Here is a 17,570-nt window from a genome sequence, read left to right on the forward strand (position 1 = left end):
GAAGTTTTTTCCTGATGTTCACATGGAACCTCCTATGCTCCAGTTTACACCCACTGCCCCTTGTCCTATCACTGGACATCACTGAAAAAAACCTAGCTCCATCATCCTGACACTCACCCTTTACATATCTGTAAACATTGATGAGGTCACCCCTCAGTCTCCTCTTCTCCAAGCTAGAGACCCAGCTCCCTCAGCCTCTCCTCATAAGGGAGATGTTCCACTCCCTTAATCATCTTTGTGGCTCTGCACTAGACTCTTTCAAGCAGTTCCTTGTCCTTCTTGAACTGAGGGGCCCAGAACTGGACACAATATTCCAGATGCGGCCTCACCAAGGCAGAATAGAGGGGGAGGAGAACCTCTCTTGACCTACTAACCACACCCTTTCTAATACACCCTAGGATGCCATTGGCCTTCTTGGCCACAAAGGCACATTGCTGGCTCATGGTCATCCTCCTGTCCACCAGGACCCCCAGTCCCTTTCCCCTTCACTACTTTCCAGCAGGTCAACCCCCAACCTGTACTGGTACATGGGGTTGTTCTTCCCCAGATGCAAGACTCTACACTTGCCCTTGTTGAATTTCATCAAGTTTCTCCCCGCCCAACTCTCCAGCCTATCCAGGTCTCGCTGAATGGCAGCACAGCCTTCTGGTGTGTCAGCCACTCCTCCCAGTTTAGTATCACCAGCAAACTTTCTGAGGGTACACTCAGTTCCCTCATCCAGGTCGTTGATGAAAATATTAAACAGCACTGGTCCCAGCACTGACCCCTGAGGGACTCCACTAGTCACAGACCTCCAGCTAGATTCTGCCCCATTGACCACAACTCTCTGCCTTCTTCCTTTCAACCAGCTCTTGATCCACCTCACTACCTGATCATCAAGCCCACACTTCCTTAGCTTATCTATGAGGATGCTGTGGGAGACAGTATCAAATGCCTTACTGAAATCAAGAAACAAACTCACCTGTATTTTTCATTTCCATTGTGGGAAAACCCATCTCGTGTTGAGGACACATCCTTACTGCTCCACTTCCATTAGGTCATGGTCTTCATAACCACAGCTGTGCCATTGCTCACTCCTGGCAAAGACCAGGTGCAAAAGCCCCAGGGCATTTGCAAACACCCTTGCAGGAGCCCAGCAGGCAGGAGTCCCACAGGCAGGGATGCTGAAGGAGCTCATGCTGTGCGATGCTGAGCTCCTGTTCCACTGGCAGGCTCAGCATGGGGGGCAGGAGGCCGGCAGGAAAAAGGGTTGATGTTAGAAGGCGGGAATGGATTTTGTCAGGGCTGATACTGAATGACACCGATACTGACCCAGTGGTCAAGGGAAGGACCCCAGCATTCTCTTCTGGCCAAAGCTAGTGAGGCTTAACTGATGCTTGGGGAAGATGGGACCAGCTGCAGAGAGCCTGGACATCAGTGCTGGAATGAATGGCTGCTCTGGCAGGTGTTAGAGAGTGGCCCATTTCATCTAGTAAGGTTTGTGATTAATAATTTATTAGTAAAAGGAGTGGACAAATGATCACGAACTGGGAACTTCAGCTGAGTACGATTGCCACCAGCTTGCTGGCTGGTGCTGCTCCTGCTGATGCTGCACATCCGCTTTTGGTAGTTGCTGAATGAGAGGCAAATATCAGCAGTTGTGTTTAACAAGCACCTCTTTTCTCAATATGAATGCCATCATTTATCTGGCCCTCCACCCAGTCCTGCTGCCCATTCCAGGCTTTGCTGGGGCTGGAGCGGAGGCAGGAGGCTCAGGTGATGGGCAGGGCATTGCAGACTTGCTTGCAGGTGAAGGGCTACCTGCTCAGTGCTGTTGGCACCCTGGGATGGAATAACTGTTCCTTGGGGGTCATGCCGATGCTGACAGTGCCTAAGTGGCCCTATACCCTGTTGTTACCTGCCGAGTGATGCTGCAGGGCTCTGATTGCTGCCCTGGGGTAAGGGCAGGAAGGGATGTCCCCTGGGACTGACCAGGTGATCCTCACCCAAGACATAAGGGGAAGGGGGAAGAGGCCATGGGCAGATCAAGGGATGCAACAGAATGTCATCTTTCAAGCAGAGACAACCCAGGGAGGTTTTGTCGCACAGGCATTTATCTGACACACACACAAGATGGGGACTGGGATGCGAGGTCTCCTAACTCCCATTTCTTGCCTCCTTGCAGGACAGCCGCTGCTCCCTGCTATCAGGACCCACCTCCAGCCGGCACGATGGCAGGAGCATCTGTGAAGGTGGCAGTGCGCGTCCGGCCATTCAACTCCCGGGAGATGAGCCGGGAATCTAAATGCATTATCCAGATGTCAGGAAGCACCACCAGTGAGTGCCAGTGTTGGTGACAGAGGGGCCTGGGGAGGTTTTGGGTGCTGCCTGGGTTGGAGCATGTGTGGTCAGGGTGCAGAGGCAAACACTGGGGTGCTGAATCTTTGGTGTGGATTCCTGGAGTCCTTTGGAAGAGGGAGTCTGGGGGGGATCGTCATGTTTCCCACAGGGGAATGCAGTCCTGCTGTTGAAATGGCAGCATCATAATCTACATGGCACTGAGCCCTTGTGTTTTGCTGATACTGAATGGGGCAGCATCCCCCAGCAGGTGATGGGCTAGGGGGAGAATCAGAAGAGCCTGGAAATGCTGGTGCATGGATGTGGGGCTGAGGATGCCCAGCCTGTGATTGCTTGACCAAGCGTGGAAGCTGTGCACCAGCCAGTGACGGGCTCCTGACAACACTGGCTCCCAGGTACCATGCACCACATTGTGCTGGGACCCATTCCTGCTTCCATGGGGACCCATGCAGGATGGAGGGGTGGGAGTGGGGCTTGCCAAGGTAATCGTGTGCTCAGGGAGGGGGAATGTAGCACAGGAGCTTGGGACTTCTTGTCCAATCAGAGGTCTATCTGGCATTTGCCCCTTTTTATATAACCATAGAATCATAGAATGGTGTGAGTTAGAATGGACCTTAAAGCTCATCCAGTTCCAGCCCCCTGCCATGGGCAGGGACACCTTCCACTAGACCAGGTTGCCTCAAGCCCCATCCAACCTGGCCTTGAACCCTGCCAGGGATGGGGCAGCCACAGCTTCTCTGGGCAACCTGTGCCAGGGCCTCAGCACCCTCACAGGAAAAAATTTCTTTCTAATATCTAACCTAAATCTACCATTTTTCAGCCCAAAGCCATTCCCCCTTGTTCTGTCACTACAGGTCCTTGTAAAAAGCCCCTTGCCAGAATTCTTGTCAGCTCCTTTAGGCACTGGAAGCTGCTCTAAGCTCTCCCTGGAGCCCTCTCCAGGCTGAACAAGCCCAGCTCTCTCATCCTGTCTCCATAGCAGAGGTGCTCCAGCCCTTGGAGCATCTTCATGGCCTCCTTTGGATGCATGTGAGCAGCTCCAGTCCCTCTTGTGTTGGGGTCCCAGAGCCGGACACAGGACTGCTGGGGGATCTCAGACACTGGAGTAAAGGGAGAGAAGCCCTCCCTTGACCATGACCGTCCCTCCTGTGACCTTGAAGGTCACGCTCCTTCTGATGCAGCCCAGCATATGGCCTGGAACTATAGGGTTGGTGAAGGTGTCCTCCTCTTTGGCTGTGGAAGCCACCATATAAGGATAGTCTAAAATAACTCCGGGCCTGTCTGCCTGGGGCTTCCTGCCTCACAGACGGTGGTGGGTGAAACGCTGGTGCCAGCCACCCCCACAGTGCGTGCCAGTGGGTGCTGTGACACCCACAGTGAGAGAGAGAGAGAGGAGGGCACCCAAAGGTGCAGGGTGGCTCTGTGGCCCTGCTGGGTCCCCTGCTTACCCTGGACCTGTGGAGAAGGAATGAAGGGTTGTGGGTCCATAAGGTTGTATTTTCTGGTCTCTGGCATCCCGGGGCGGGACTCTCCCTGCCCCGTTATGCAGGTATGCTCTGCCGGCCCGTGGTGCAGAGCTGCTCCCCTCATGGCGAGGAAGCCACTCCCGGTCAAGAGCGTCGGGCATCCCCCACCTCCACCATGGACGTGTTTGCTCAGAGCAAGCTGTGCCTGGCCATCCTGCTCCACTGAGCCCCCCCGGCTGTGCCCCTGGCCCTTCACCCCTGCTTGCACTGGGAGGGCTGGCAGGGCTGCAGGCAGGCAGGCGCAGGGGCAGCACTCACCCAGCCCTCTGCTGACGGCGAGGTTTTTCTGCATGGGTGGACACACCGCCGGCTAATCCCCTCGGCCTGGGGGCAGGCGCCAGGGGGGCTCTGGTCCCTGCTCCTGCTGCTGGCTGGGGAAGGCAGGGGACGCGGGGGTTCCGGCTGCTCCCCTCCAGAGCGGGGCTGTCTCGGGCCCCCGGCTCCTTGCAGAGAAGCCAAAAATAAACGTGTTTGCGTGGGGCGAGAACAAGTCTCCCCCTTCCCAGCGCTATTTGCGGACACCTGGACATGCCAGGGCAGCGAGCGCTGCTCTTGTGCCTAATGCACCCAGCCATTCAGGGGCCAGGAGGGGCTGGGCACCGGGGCAGGAGGGGGTCACCTCTTCTCTCCTGTCCCCTGCCTCCGCGGACTTGCAGCTCCCACCCCTTGGCTTGCTGCGCCGCGGCTGCCAACACAGCTCATTTGTTGCCGTGGCGTCTCCGCCTCTGCACGGCTGCGGGGACCAGCCCAACCACCAGCATCACCCCCCGGCCCCTCTGCTGGCAGCTCCCACCGGGATGGCGAGGAAGCGACCCTGGCTCCCGTCCTGCGAGCCGATTAATATTCTATAGCTGAAGCCACAAGTCCTGTGGGCTTTGAAATATAGTGATTATATTAACTCCTGTGGGCCTTGGGTTTTGTCCTGCTCGGTGCTTGCCCTCTCACTATCTCTGCCGTGCCTCTTCAGGGTGAAGACAAGGGTCATCTCCAGATGTTTTCCTCATCCTGCTCGTGTCTGGATGTCTGCCTCAGTCCTGTTTCTGTGCCCTCCCTGCCTTTTTTAACCCCCGTTGGCCAGAGCACGGATCTTTTGCAGCAGCTTTGCAAAAAGCCCTGGGATGCCTGGTCACAGGAGAGGAAAAAGTCACCCATGACATCCAGCCGTGGAGCAGGGGCAAATAAATTGGAATGAAAGTGGCATGGGGAGCATATTTCTGCTCAGGGATGGCAGACTGCTGCCCTCAGAGTGCTCCCTTCTTGCCTGTGTCCCAGTCTCTGCTCTGCCGGGCCAGCTGGATGGATGCAGCTGGGATGCCTGGAGCTGCTTGGTGCCATCCCTGGTTGCTCCTCCGCCCCGTGCCCGGCATGAGCTGGCACTGGAGTGCAGAACAGCCGCCTTGTGCTGCCACATTCTGTCTACTCCTGCTTTTGCCCTCGTTGGGCTCATTTTTGGCTCTGGTGAGGGTCACTTCTGCAGGGCAGAGACAGCCCCAAGCTGAGCACTGGGAGGCTGGGTACCATGGCAGAGGTGCCAGGGGAACCCCAGGAGCCACTGGAGTTGCTCCATTGGCTTCTTGCATGGCCTCTGCACCTGCTTTCCTTTGCAATGGCTGCTCACACATCCTCAATACACCAACCAGTCACTAACAGGGGTGGGCAGCCCCCATGGCCTGGTGCCATTTCAGTCTCTATCTCAGTGTGGACTTCCAAGTCTCCAGCCCAAGAAAACTGAAGCACCTCTCCTATGAATACAGTCTGAGAGAACTGGCGGTATTCAGTCTGAGGAAGGCTCAGGGGCTTAGAGCAGCTTTACATTAAATACTAAGAAAAAGTTCTTCCCTGTGAGGGTGCTGAGGCCCTGGCACAGGTTGCACAGAGAAGCTGTGGCTGCCCCATCCCTGGCAGTGTTCAAGGTGAGGTTGGATGGGGCTTGGGGCAACCTGGTCTAGTGGAAGGTGTCCCTGCCCATGGCAGGGGGCTGGAACTGGATGAGCTTTAAGATTCCTTTCAACACAAACCATTCTATGAGTTGTAGCTGCAGGATGGGCAGTTGCTATGCAGCTGTCACTTCCCAGCCCTTTCTCCTGGTTAATTAGTCCTGGATGCTGTAGTCATCTGGAGCATGAGTCACACTGCCTCCAGCAGGCAGGGAATCAGTGCCCAGCCCCTCTTTGGTGCTGGGTTCGTGCCTACAGTGAGGGGCATCTGGGCAGCACCATGCTGCCGTTTCATGGTCAGGGCTGGATCCTGGGGCCACTTGAGAAGGCCTCAGCTCAGAACCCAAGGCACGAGCCCTGCCTAAGTGCCAGCCCCAGGCAGAGCAAGTTGGGGCTGTGATGGAGGTGGTGCCATCAGCCTTGGTGCTGTGTGGCCTCCTTGTCCCCAGCAGTGTCAGGGAGCAGCTGGGGGCTGTGGGCACAGGAGCTGTGCCGTGCCGCAAGGTCATTTCAATGTTGCCTGCCATGCTGGTGGCTGGATCTCGTGATTACCCCGCTGATTTGGGTTTCTTCTGACGCATCTGTTGTTTCAGAAAAAACCCATCATAAATGCCGGGGGGGGGGGGGGGGGAAGCGAGGACGAGAAGTGATGCAGTCTCCAATTTCCATGGCAACGTCCTTTTCACTAGGGGATAGGAAAAAGCAGGCTCTTGTTTCCGCTGGCAGTGTAACACAAGGCATTAACCACTCTGCCGGGGCTGGGTACCCAAAAGAAAGAGCAGGGGAGGAGAGACAGGAGCTGGAGAGGGATTGGGGGAGTCCTGATGGGGCCATGGCTGCTCCCACCCCACTGTGCCAACGCGTGTGGCCTTGGGCATGACTCCCCCAGCCATGGGGTGAAGGAAGGCTGTGATCCTCCCATGCTGGTGCTGGTGCTGGTACTGGGCTCCCACAAGCAGGAAGGAGCCCAAAGGAAGGAACTGTTTCACTCACACTGCCCAGCAGGATGTTTGGGAAAGGCTCTGCCCGGTTCCTTGGGCTGGGGTAGGCTTTGGGGCCATGGTGCCCACCTCCTCTGCTGTGTCTGAGTCTGGGAGCTCTGGATACATCTGTGGAGCTGGATGGTCCCAAGTTCTGCTTTCTATGACTGCTTCAGACTGAACCGCACACCCTTCTCCCTTCACAAGTGGGATGCAGGTGGCAGGGTACTGTGGGTGACTGGGTGGCCTCACATTCCCTTCTGTTTGCCCCTAGCTATCCTGAACCCAAAGCAGCCCAAAGAGACGCCGAAAAGCTTCAGCTTTGACTATTCCTATTGGTCCCACACTACGGTAAGCATCAGGAGGCCTGAGCCTGGAGCACTGGGCTGGGGAGGGCAGGAGGACCTCCTTGCCAAATTTCTCCTTATCCGCCTCCTCTCTGCAGCCTGCAGATATCAACTATGCATCTCAGAAGCAAGTGTACCGGGACATTGGTGAGGAGATGTTGCAACATGCATTTGAAGGCTATAATGTCTGCATCTTTGCCTATGGGCAGACGGGTGCTGGAAAATCCTACACCATGATGGGGAAGCAGGAGAAGGACCAGCAAGGCATCATCCCTCAGGTACCACCTGGTGAAAAGCTACCTGTTACCCTGGCCACAGCGGGGTGCCCAAACTGAAAGTGGAGTGGGGAGGAAGGAGGGAAGTAGGGTAGGACCAGGGCCAGGCTTTTCCAAAGTCTGATGCAACCCTTTTACAGCAGCAAGGAGCTCAATGGAGGTCAGGGGGACAAGAAAGTGTAACGCTGGATTTCTCTGAGACTGGATAAATTATGGTCTGGCCACATGAGGTATTTATGAGCAGCTGTAGTCCAAGTGCCAAGCCAGCAGCGGCTGTGTGTACCAAGAGCTGCCACATGCTGGACCATCAGGGTACCAGAAGGGGTCTGGGAATGCTGAGCCCCGCTTATCAGTGTGTGTGTGTGGGGCTGCCAGATCCCCAGGAGCTGTCCCAGCACTCAAGGGGCTCTGATTTTTGGGGTGAGAAGGTAGAAATCCCTGTGGCTTGGGCATTCTGCATCCTTCTGATGGGGGGTGAGCAGCCTGGTTCTTCTCTCTGCAGCTGTGTGAGGACCTCTTCTCCCGCATCAATGACACGACAAATGACAACATGTCCTACTCGGTGGAGGTAGGCACCCCATTGCCTGTCTAGTCCAGCTCCAGCCTCCCACCCAGCTCTGCAAGCCATGGGGGTGTGCAGACCCCTCTTTAGGGGGTCCCATCTCTGGATGTGGGTTGGGTGGGCAGGGCCTCATTCTGCTTATGTGCTGAGCATCCACATGCTGCCGGCCACTAGACTTGCCCATACCCTCTGCTGTAGGTGAGCTACATGGAGATATACTGCGAGCGCGTGAGGGACCTCCTGAACCCCAAGAACAAGGGGAACCTGCGAGTAAGGGAGCATCCCCTCATGGGCCCATATGTTGAGGACCTTTCCAAGCTGGCTGTGACCTCCTACAACGATATCCAGGACCTGATGGACTCTGGGAACAAGGCCCGGTGAGTTGGGAAAGCAGGAGATGGTCACAATTTGGAGAGCTTGCAGACATCTCCAGAAGGTCCTGCTTAACTTGCATGCTTTGCTGGTCTGGCTGCTCTGAGAGTGGCAGTCGCCTCCTGTCTGAGCATTGGGTACCCTCCACTTATTTTCACCTTACCTCTTTCCTGCTCTCAAAATGCGCGTAAGCCAGCAGGAAAAAGCCTGACTTCTGCATGCCTCCTCCCAGAGTCCTCTCCTGTCCTCCAGACTTGCCTTTCCTGTCCTGAGATGAGCTCTGGCCCCATCGCCAGTCGCTCCAGTGTCCCCTGCAGAGTGTCAAACTTCCCTGTCCTCCTCTCCCTGCAGCACGGTGGCTGCCACCAACATGAATGAGACCAGCAGCCGCTCCCATGCCGTGTTCAACATCATCTTCACGCAGAAGCGGCATGACGCCGAGACAGACATCACCACTGAGAAGGTGAGACCAGAGCCTGGGGGAATCCACATGGACCCAGGAAAGGCTTTGTGTGTTATCAACAGCACTTGGGATGAGATGGTGCAGCCTGATAGAGGGTCAGAACAGGCTGGAGATAAGTCCCAGGCACGCACAGTCTCTCAAGGGACTGGCCCTGGACAGGATATTTGGCAGCTGGTGCCTTCCAGCTCTGCCTGCAAGGATGTTAGCCCTGCTTCTAGCCAAATCCTGGCAAGAATGACACTGCAGAGCCCACACTTACCTTCAGAACAGTGTCACCTGCCAAGGGGTCTTTGCTCCCTCCTCAGCTCTGTGCTGGGGCTGAGTCTCATCTCTGCCTGCAGGTCAGCAAAATCAGCCTGGTAGACCTGGCAGGAAGCGAGCGAGCTGACTCCACTGGTGCGAAGGGCACAAGACTAAAGGTGAGAGCTGGCATGAGGTCCCATTCTGCTGGCAGGGATGCCGTGTCCAGTCCCCTCATCCTCAGCTGTGACATCTCCTTTCCTTGCCTGGTTCCTTGCCCACTACACTGCCAAAATCCTTGACAGGGTTTTGTTTGAAAGCTGCTCAGTGCTCTTGTATCGGGGTCCATGAGTCCCAGATGGAAGGTGCTGGTTACCCAGTAAGAGCAACTGCTCTCTGCACCCCTTGCACTGGGACTTCCCCGTTCCCCTGGTGCACTGGGCTTTAACACCATTCTGAAATTACATGAGCATCTGAGCTTTTCCTCTCTCCACCAGGAAGGAGCAAACATCAACAAGTCCTTGACCACACTGGGGAAAGTCATCTCTGCCCTAGCTGAAATGGTAGGTAGCTGGAGTGTACGAGAGCAGCAGCACCATGGGGAATGGGCTCAGCTCAGCAGGGATGGGCTAGCTCTGAGGGATGGATCATCCTGGTTCCAAGGGATGGGCAGATACACCCCAAGCTGTCCCTGGGGCTGGGACAAGCTGGGCTGGTGAGGCTACCATCTCCACAGGAACCTGTGCCTGCTGCCCTCTGCCTGGGGCTGGGGAGCTGTGGTGGGTGCTGAGGAGGGGAGCAGCCCACTGAAACAGTCTTTCTACTTTCTTTACAGGATTCGGGGCCAAACAAGGTAGGTGTTATGGCTGGGCTGGGAAAAGGAGGGTTGGTTTTTAGCACAGCTGGGTGGTAGTGGGTCACAGGGTGATTTGGGTGTGAGGCTCTGCCTGGATCTAAGCCACACTTCTGGAGCCTGAGAGCCCAGCATTAGGCCCCCCTAATGACCTGTGGATCTGAGCAGAGCTGCCTAAGGTCATGGTGGCTGGGCAGAGCCATCCTCCTCCACGTCCCCATGGTTGAGGACCAGCTGTCACCTTCCTTTGGAAGAAAGCAGGCAGTTTGACAGCTCTTCCCGTGCCTCTCCATCCCCAGAACAAAAAGAAGAAGAAGACGGATTTCATCCCTTACCGGGACTCAGTGCTGACCTGGCTGCTGCGGGAGAACCTGGGTGAGGATGTGGGTGGGAGGTATGGGCTTGGTGGTGGGCATGCCTGCCAGGCGAACGGTGATGCCTGGTGTGGGGACCAGCATCTTCCTGATGGGAGTGTATCTCTCTGGGCAGGGGGCAACTCCAGGACAGCCATGGTTGCTGCTCTCAGTCCTGCTGACATCAACTACGATGAGACCCTCAGCACCCTCAGGTAGGAAGAATTACCATTGTACCTCCACAGTGGTCAAGGGTAGGGGTGGTCTATGAAGTCCAGGCATGGCCACATGCTCTCCTCACCTCTGTGGCATCCCTGGCTGGCGAGTGGGGACCCTGCAACCTCAGGCAAGAGCCCAAAGGCTTGTCCTGGTGCTGGGATCCTCCAAAGGATCACATGCTGGAGGGGCTTGGCTGCACTCCTGCTTGCCCAGCAGGTGGGAGTTTGCCCTGCTTCTGCTGCTGCTCAGGGCTCTGCCCTTCCCTAGGTACGCTGACCGTGCAAAGCAGATCCGCTGCAATGCTGTCATTAATGAGGACCCCAACAACAAGCTCATCAGGGAGCTGAAGGATGAGGTGGCACGCCTGCGTGACCTTCTCTACGCCCAGGGCCTTGGGGACATCATTGACAGTAGGTACCACCCGGTGCTCCCTGGCAGTGGCTCCAGGCAGCAGGCTGGAGTCCCCTCTGCCTGTGGGGCCAGCATCCCTGCAGCTACCCCACATCCTGCTCTGCTGGCCACGTGGCAGCATCATGCTGCCCACGTGCGTCTGGGGTGCTTCTGGAGAGCCCCTTTGTGCACATTTGCAACCCCCATACCGCTCCTGTAAGCAGGAAGAGCTGCTTTACACCAGCAGATCTCCCCTTCTCCCCTTCCCCCTCCTGTCTTCAGCATCCCATGCCAGGCAGAGGTTCACAGGACTGTACCTGCCTGTGGCCACTCCTCCGTGTGTTGTCAGATATCCTACTGAGATGAACCCACTCTTGTTCTGTTCTCACTGTCTTACTCCTGCTCCCTGCCCTCTCTCTCTTTCTTAGCCCATCCTGCTGCAGGAGGATCCAAATGTGTGTATTCCCCATCACTGGTACTCTCTGTTGCTTCATAGCTTTTGGGAGGTGTAGGCTGCGCCTGGGGGCACCTATGCAGCATGGGGAAGGGCTCCCGTAGCCAGCCCCAGCTGATCATAGAATCAACTATGATAGAATCAACATAGAACCAACTTTGGAAAAGACCTTTAAGATCATCAAATCCAACTGTTACTGGCCTGCAGGCTGGCTGTCTCCAGGGAGCAGGCAAAGGGGATAGTGGCAGTCATGGTTAGCACCTGAGCTGAGCATAGTGCTTGGACGGACCAGCGTCCTCCCCCTCTGCTGTGCTTAAGGCCTGATCCCCATGGGGACTCCTTCCTCCATACTGTCATGAGGATTTCTGTCGCTGCTGCTGCTTCTGCGGGCACTGAGGCTCTTTGGGACTGGAGCCCAGCACAGTGCTTGGGTGGACTGGTAGGGTGCTCTCCTGGTAGAGGGATGCGTGGTGATGCCAGTAGTTTTTTTGCCTGTGGATAAGCACTATCCCCCATCCCACCCTTGGCCAGGCAGTGCAGCCAGACTACGGTGAGTCCACTGAGGAGATGGGGACCTGCCCCCTCCCCTCCTGGCTCAGCTTCCCCAGACACAGGCTGATAGAGATGGCTGGCCAAACTGCACCCAATAACCTGTGCCATGCATGCCTCTGGTACAGCATGCTGAACCCCTGCAACTGGGGACTGGAGGAGCATCTCCTTATACCTGGGTCCCTTTGCCACAGGGTCTGCTGGCAGCTGATTACCAGTGCCTGTAATGGGAGTGTTGCCACCTTGCTCTCATTTTTCTTTCTCTGAATGCCTGGCCAGGGTGATGCTCCAACATGCCAGGGGTTGGACTCTGCCAGGAAGGGGATCCCACGGCTTCTCCTGTTCCATCCTCTGGACCCTTCTGTAGGGTGGAAGGCCACCAACTCTCCTGCCCTTCCTTTCTCATTCTCTGCCCCTGGATCCAGCTAGTCTGGGGCAGCTGGACAGGGAAAATCATCTGCGCTGTGTCAGCGGGGGAGGACAAGAGGGACAGTGGCACTCTTGGGAGGGAGGTTGATCATAGACCTGATGGCTGCAGGATCTGGTCTTGCCAAAAAGCATTCACAAGAGTCTAGGAAGTCTCCAGAGCTGTTGTTGGGGGCTGCCTGGGCTGGGGGAGATATGCATATGTCCTTACCCTGCTGCTGCCTGCGCTGCTGTGCTGTTGCATGTGCCTTTTCCTTGTAATTCCTCGCTTTCTTCTCAATGCATCCAGCCACTGTTTTTTTTTCCCAACAGCTTTTCTTGGTCTCTGTCTTTCTCTTTCTCTCTCTCTTCCTGTCCGTGTGTCTTTCCCTGGCCCATCCCTCCTTCCTCACCCATAGATGTGTCCGACTTTGAGAACAATAATGATGCTAGAGGGACAGAGCTGAGTCACCGCCATGACAATCTCTCCACAGTGACCAATGCCATCGCTGGGATCAGCCCCTCTTCGTCCCTGTCGGCCTTGTCCAGCCGTGCAGCCTCTGTCGCCAGTCTCCATGAACGCATCATGTTTGCTCCAGGCAGTGAAGAGGCGATCGAAAGGCTCAAGGTAAGAAACTGGTGCCCAGCACTGTGGAGACCTCAGCAAAATGTTCTTGCACTCAGGTTTGTGGAAGGGGCCCGGTATTTTCTGGAAACCCATTTGGGAATGTTCATGAAAAGGAATGCTCGGGTGTGCTCTTGCAGAGCGGACAGACCCAGAGTTGCCCAGTGTTCTGGATTTCCAGGTGGGAGAGGACTTGGCATGGTAGGGTGCTGCTGTCTTCCCTGTGGGGTGACTGCTGCCTTTGCCCTGTGGGATGGGCACTCCTGGCTTGGGATGGGTATTCCTGGTTCAGCATGGCACAAGAGCAGACTGGCAGCAAGGGGATGGAGAGGCTGGCCTTCATTCCTCTTTGAGAATGGGGGTGATGGAAAGATGTGTGTGAATGTTGCTGTGGCTCATGTAAACCAGCCTGAAACTTGGACCAGTGTCCCACTGTGGCATGCTGGCCACAGCCAGGCAGAGCAGGAAGGTGTGCTGCCTGGAGGATGTCCTAACCCCTGATAACCCTGTGCTTGCCAGGAAACGGAGAAGATCATTGCAGAGCTGAATGAGACATGGGAGGAGAAGCTGCGTAGGACAGAAGCAATCCGGATGGAAAGGTGGGTGGGTTGGACTGGGATGGGATTGCAAGGGATGGCATGGGTTGGGGGTCCTCAGGCATCTCCCCTCCTCCCTTCTTGGGGCACCTGGCAATTTGACTGTCTGGCTGTACCTGGGCACACCAGTGTCCACCACATTAGCCTGCACAGACATGGTCTGCTCTGGGAAACCCTCCTGAGACATGAAAAGAGCTGAAGCAAGCCCTACAGCTGTGATCTATGGGGAAATCCCATGAGCTCAGGTCCTGTCCTGGGCTTGCCTAGAGCTGTCTCCAGGGACTTATGGGGCTTTGACAGGCTCTTTTTTCCCTTGCTCCTTCAGGGAAGCGTTGCTTGCCGAAATGGGGGTGGCCATGAGGGAGGATGGAGGCACCTTGGGTGTTTTCTCTCCTAAGAAGGTAGGATCATCTTAATCTCTTCTTCCTGGCAAATAAGGGCTGATTTGTAACCCCACAGCCCCTTCCAATCTGCCCTGTCACTACTGGCCTGCCCCAAATATTTTACTAGCCTTTCCTCCAAAACCCATGGGGGAAATCACAGTGTTGACTCTGCTGGGTATGAACTTCATTAGAAACACATAGCTAAACATACAGCCCTCATTGCCTGGATGTTGTGCCTGCTCAGGTGGGGCTTTGCTGTGTTGGACTTCAGTGTTAGCTTATAAAAATCCACACTTTGGGGTATTTGAAATTGCTGCCCCTGAAACTGGCAAGTCCTCGTTGACAAATATGGGTGCAGAAGTATTCTGTACTCTCTACTGCTTGTAGCATGCTGGAAGGTATTTTCTAAGCAAATACCGGCCGTGCCCCAAAGAGTCTGTGTACCAGTGAACCCTGCCAAGCACCAGTTACAGCATAGTGCTGCCCCTTGCTCGTCTGCGTAACCATCGTGTGGCTGAACACCTTAGTAGATGTGTGTGTCCCCAGCTGAGCTGGTGACACTTGGTGATGAAGGCTTCATGACCTTCCCCTTGCCTGCCTTGGTGTGGCTTTGAGGATAAATCTCTACCCTCTTATCTTTGTTTCTCCTTCTTATTTCAGCTGCTGCTTGTCAGGACCCCAGACCTTTGCATAGAAAGCATGGGGGTTTATTCCCCAAAGCAAGTTAGTCTGGGAGGTGGGGCTTTGCTGTGGTGGTCTTGGTTCCTCCTTGCTCTTCAGCTATCTGGGAGGTGGAAACTCCTCTGGCTATTCCAGTGGCTGGCGAGGAAATTTAGCATTGATAGCATGCAAAACTCCATTTTATTAAGGGCAAAGAGGGCAGGGCTTCATTGTCCTGCTCTGTACCACCGCTGGGGTGGTTATGCCTCCGAGGAGCCCAGTGGCAGGTAGAGCATCTGCCTTCTGCTAGTCAGCCTCAGCATTCTGGATAAAAACTGTAAGCTGAAGGAGTGTCAGGCCCTGGGGCTGTGTGTCTCCCCAAGAGGGGCCTGAGGTTAAATGTTACAGCCAACTCAGTCCTGTCAGCCACCTTGGAGAAGAGCCTGCATTTCCCTTGACCTCCAGTTCTTCTGCACTATTTGGAGTGAGTCTCTCCTATCAGCCAGCGTTTGTAGCACTGTTGTGAGGGGAAAACCTCTGTCTGCATGCCAGGTGTCAGTGGGCTGATAAGATGTTTCTTACAGTCTCTTATTTCTGGGAAACTCAGAACTTCACCTACTGATGCTCCCAGGACTTTTCCTCTTGCCTGAAGGTGCAATCCCAGCAGCTTGTGATGGGGTGAGCCAAGCTAGCTGCAGCCAGAGAGATCTGTGGTTGGGGGAGAAACCTCCCCTTGTTAAGAGCAAAGTGGTTTGTGATCCAATAAAAGAAAGTGATGGAGGGAACTGTTAGGAAGGAGACCAGTGTGTGAAATTCAGCATGAAGATATGGCTTCAGGTCTCCACTACTTCTGGTTGAACATCTGGTCTGGGACCTGCTCTTTTGAGTGCTTCATGTGTCCTTGTGCCATCAGTGGATGAAAACAGGCACTTTTAGCTCCTCTCATCCTAAACCAGCCTCTGCATGGGACATGTCTCTGCCTCAGCCACACTGTCCACAGCACAGCTGGGTGTTATGGTGAGGTAACGGCCTGTGGACACACAGTACAGGCGAGCAGGGTCCTGCCCCAGGAGACACTAAGCCATATCAGTGACTCCCCATGGGAATTGTTTGGCTCCATGCTGGGCCTGTTTGGAACATAAGTTTCCAAAGCAGCTGGGGAAAGGGTGTCCAGGGCTCAGCCCTTTGAGGAGGAAAGTAAGGAGGCATGTGGAGGCAGGTCATCCTCATCCCAGCTGCTTGGTTCACTTCGATCCCTTTGAAAAGTACCTGCCTGGGCATGCTGTCCTGGGGCTGCAGACAGCAGGAGAACCCATACTAGGGGCAGCACGAAGTCCTTTGGGAGCATCCCTCAGCATCTGGATACACAAGGCGTACCGGTGTGACTCCTTGTTGTCTCCCCCAGACACCCCACTTGGTCAACCTGAACGAGGACCCGCTCATGTCTGAGTGTCTTCTCTACTACATCAAGGATGGGATAACAAGGTGAGGGCCAGGTCCCGTGGAGCAGTGGGATCCTAGCCTACATCTTGATGCCTGACTTGCTGGGTGGGCAGCAGGGTGACAGCTGTCCCCAGGCTGGGCAACATTCCTAGGCCATCCCCAAAATGCCATAGCCACGTGGGAAAAATGTATTTGAGTATAATCTTGTTAGGGGTGTTGGTCCTGCTGTGCACCAAGGGCTGCTCCTGTCAATCCCAAGGATGGTTCTGGGGGGAGGCCCTGGGAGCGGCTGCCTTAAGGAAGATTCAGGCTTGGGTTTCTCCCTGGCAGGGTTGGCCGGGAAGATGCCGAGAAGAGGCAGGACATCGTTCTCAGCGGGCACTTCATTAAGGAAGAGCACTGCCTTTTCCGCAGTGACAACAAAACCAGTGGTGAAGGTATTCCTTGTCTGGAGGGGCTCCACCTCCCCACAGACCCTAATCCCTCTGCATGTCCCCAGAACCTGGCCACAGGCAGGGTCCTGCCCTCCTCAGACTAGGGTGGCTATCCTGCATAGCCGTGGCCTCTCCGTACTTCCAGAGTGAGACCTAGCTGGGGGGGAAGCTCATGTAAGCCATGTGGAAGCTGCCATGGTAAGGCAAGCCAGGGAGATCAGGGTGGGACAGAAGAGCAGACCATAGCAGAGAAGGAGCAGGGACCATTCCACAAACCAGCAGGAACTTGAGGGTGAAAGGGCTTTGGGAGACAAGAGGAGGGCTGGGGATGCATGCTGGAGGCTCTGATCTCCTCTCACATCCAGTCTCCGGCTGCTTTTAGTCCTTGGGACTGCTCTGATTAACACAAGGTTGGCCAAGCCCTGTTGATTGCCTGGGGTGTGAGTGTTGCCAGTGGGTACCCTGCTGTCCCCCTACTTCATGCCTGGGTGCTGGCTGGGGCAGCTTACCCTTTCTGAGCCTGCAGGAGCTGTGGAGCAAGGAACACAAGATTTATCCCTCTACTGCCACCTTATCTTTTGTTCCTCTCTTCCCCTCTGGCTGTTTCTCCAGTAATAGTGACCCTGGAGCCCTGTGAAGGTGCTGACACTTATGTGAATGGCAAAAAGGTGACAGAGCCCAGCATCCTGCGCTCAGGTTGGTCCCCACAGCTGGCATGCCAGCACTGCTCTAACCCACCTCCCTCTGTCTCACAGGGGCCCTGCACTAAACCCATGCCCTTTCTCCCCTCATGCATCCCTGTAGGAAACCGCATCATCATGGGGAAGAGCCACGTCTTCCGCTTCAACCACCCCGAGCAGGCTCGGCAGGAGCGGGAGCGGACCCCGTGTGCTGAGACCCCAGCTGAGCCTGTAGACTGGGCTTTCGCCCAAAGAGAGCTGCTGGAGAAGCAGGGCATCGACATGAAGCAGGAGATGGAGCAGCGGTGAGGGCACAGGGGTTACAGTAATGAGGAGTTGGGTAACCACCTCCAGGTTGGTCATACTCTCCTTCTCCATTCCTCCCAGGCTTCAGGAACTGGAGGACCAGTACCGGAGGGAGCGGGAGGAGGCAAACTACCTTCTTGAGCAGCAAAGGCTGGTAGGTGGCCAGGACCTTGCTCCTTCT

General features: G+C 55.6%; 1 protein-coding gene across 16 annotated transcripts in view; it reads left to right on the top strand.

The window, feature by feature from the left end:
* The first annotated feature begins 2,134 nt into the window (after nt 1-2,134).
* KIF1A (kinesin family member 1A) overlaps nt 2,135-17,570 on the top strand; it is a 35,329-nt gene continuing 19,893 nt past the window's right edge. For 3 of the 16 annotated variants that reach the window (XM_061345325.1, XM_061345326.1, XM_061345327.1), the window contains exons 1-21: nt 2,136-2,316; nt 7,055-7,131; nt 7,226-7,405; nt 7,905-7,970; nt 8,163-8,341; nt 8,688-8,799; nt 9,141-9,218; nt 9,537-9,602; nt 9,875-9,892; nt 10,192-10,267; nt 10,382-10,460; nt 10,732-10,874; nt 11,283-11,309; nt 12,757-12,890; nt 13,407-13,486; nt 13,809-13,884; nt 15,932-16,011; nt 16,300-16,406; nt 17,016-17,099; nt 17,208-17,388; nt 17,471-17,543. In XM_061345325.1, coding sequence (XP_061201309.1) covers nt 2,211-2,316; nt 7,055-7,131; nt 7,226-7,405; nt 7,905-7,970; nt 8,163-8,341; nt 8,688-8,799; nt 9,141-9,218; nt 9,537-9,602; nt 9,875-9,892; nt 10,192-10,267; nt 10,382-10,460; nt 10,732-10,874; nt 11,283-11,309; nt 12,757-12,890; nt 13,407-13,486; nt 13,809-13,884; nt 15,932-16,011; nt 16,300-16,406; nt 17,016-17,099; nt 17,208-17,388; nt 17,471-17,543 — 2,022 coding nt within the window. In that variant the 5' untranslated portion in view covers nt 2,136-2,210. Of the gene's footprint in view, nt 2,317-7,054; nt 7,132-7,225; nt 7,406-7,904; nt 7,971-8,162; nt 8,342-8,687; nt 8,800-9,140; nt 9,219-9,536; nt 9,603-9,874; nt 9,893-10,191; nt 10,268-10,381; nt 10,461-10,731; nt 10,875-11,282; nt 11,310-12,681; nt 12,891-13,406; nt 13,487-13,808; nt 13,885-15,931; nt 16,012-16,299; nt 16,407-17,015; nt 17,100-17,207; nt 17,389-17,470; nt 17,544-17,570 lie in introns of all 16 variants that reach the window. The other 13 variants (XM_061345316.1, XM_061345318.1, XM_061345317.1 and 10 more) reach the window with 7 other exon arrangements.

The sequence above is a fragment of the Neopsephotus bourkii genome, unplaced genomic scaffold, assembly GCF_033783945.1.
Source record: "Neopsephotus bourkii isolate Nb327-2 ecotype Australia unplaced genomic scaffold, CSIRO-AGI_Nbou_v1 NB_234, whole genome shotgun sequence".
In the NCBI taxonomy this organism is placed as follows: domain Eukaryota; kingdom Metazoa; phylum Chordata; class Aves; order Psittaciformes; family Psittacidae; genus Neopsephotus; species Neopsephotus bourkii.